This window comes from Triticum urartu, chromosome 2A (genome assembly GCF_056163025.1).
Source record: "Triticum urartu cultivar PI428250 chromosome 2A, HENAU_Tu73, whole genome shotgun sequence".
Taxonomy (NCBI): Eukaryota; Viridiplantae; Streptophyta; class Magnoliopsida; order Poales; family Poaceae; genus Triticum; species Triticum urartu.
In genome coordinates, this window is record NC_141874.1 from 52,527,889 (window position 1) to 52,528,797 (window position 909).

The window sequence follows — 909 nt, forward strand, 5'->3', positions numbered from 1 at the left end:
ATGGCAAGGCATGTGTTCAATCGTATCCGAGAGGGAGTGGTTGCTCATGACCCATACTTCGAGTGCAAGACGGATGCCCTTGGCAAGCTTGGATTCTCCTCTTACCAGAAATGCACCGCGGCCATCCGCATGCTTGCATATGGTATTCCAGGCGATCTAGTGGATGAGTATGTGCGTATGAGTGAGACAACATGTCTAATGTCAATGTACAAGTTTTGCCAGGCTGTGATCGAGGTGTTTGGCCCAGAGTACTTGAGGCAGCCAACTACCGCTGATACAGAGAGATTGTTGGCGACCAACACAGATAGAGGCTTTCCAGACATGCTTGGCAGCATAGATTGTATGCACTGAGAGTGGAAGAACTGTCCATTTGCTTGGCAGGGCCAGTACAAGGGGCATGTCAACGGGTGCACTGTCATATTAGAAGCGGTGGCATCGCAGGATCTTTGGATATGGCATTCTTTCTTCGGCATGGCAGGTTCTCACAATAATATCAACGTGCTGCAGCGTTCTCCAGTCTTCGTGAGGCTTGCAGAAGGCCACTCCCCACCTGTCAACTTTGAGATCAACGGCCACCAGTACAACAAGGGATACTATCTAGCTGATGGTATATATCCTCAGTGGTCAACTTTTATGAAGACAATCTCGAAACCCCAAGGTGAGAAGAGAAAGAGATTTGCCCAAATGCAAGAGAGTGTTAGAAAGGATGTGGAACGTGCTTTTGGTGTGCTTCAATCCCGGTGGGGTATCGTTCGAAAACTTGCACTGTCGTGGGATGAAAGGAAGCTTTGGGAGGTGATGACTGCTTGTGTGATCATGCACAACATGATCGTCGAGGACGAGCGTGATGAGAGTATCTTTGACCAAGGATTTGATTATCAAGGTGAAAATATTGAGCTCCTGCACTAA

At 48.2% G+C, this 909-nt stretch overlaps 1 protein-coding gene across 1 annotated transcript; it reads left to right on the plus strand.

Moving 5' to 3' along the window:
* LOC147983639 (uncharacterized) lies at window positions 1-909 on the plus strand. The gene is made up of 2 exons (XM_087540807.1): window positions 1-340; window positions 479-909. The coding sequence occupies exons 1-2, from the start codon at window positions 1-3 to the stop codon at window positions 907-909; spliced, it is 771 nt and encodes a 256-aa protein (XP_087396933.1).

Coding starts and splice junctions, on each gene's coding strand:
- LOC147983639 (XM_087540807.1), top strand. CDS start 1: ATGGCAAGGCATGTGTTCAATCGTATCCGAGAGGGAGTGGTTGCTCAT. Junction 341..478: donor CATGCTTGGCAGCATAGATT/GTATGCACTGAG, acceptor TCGGCATGGCAG/GTTCTCACAATAATATCAAC.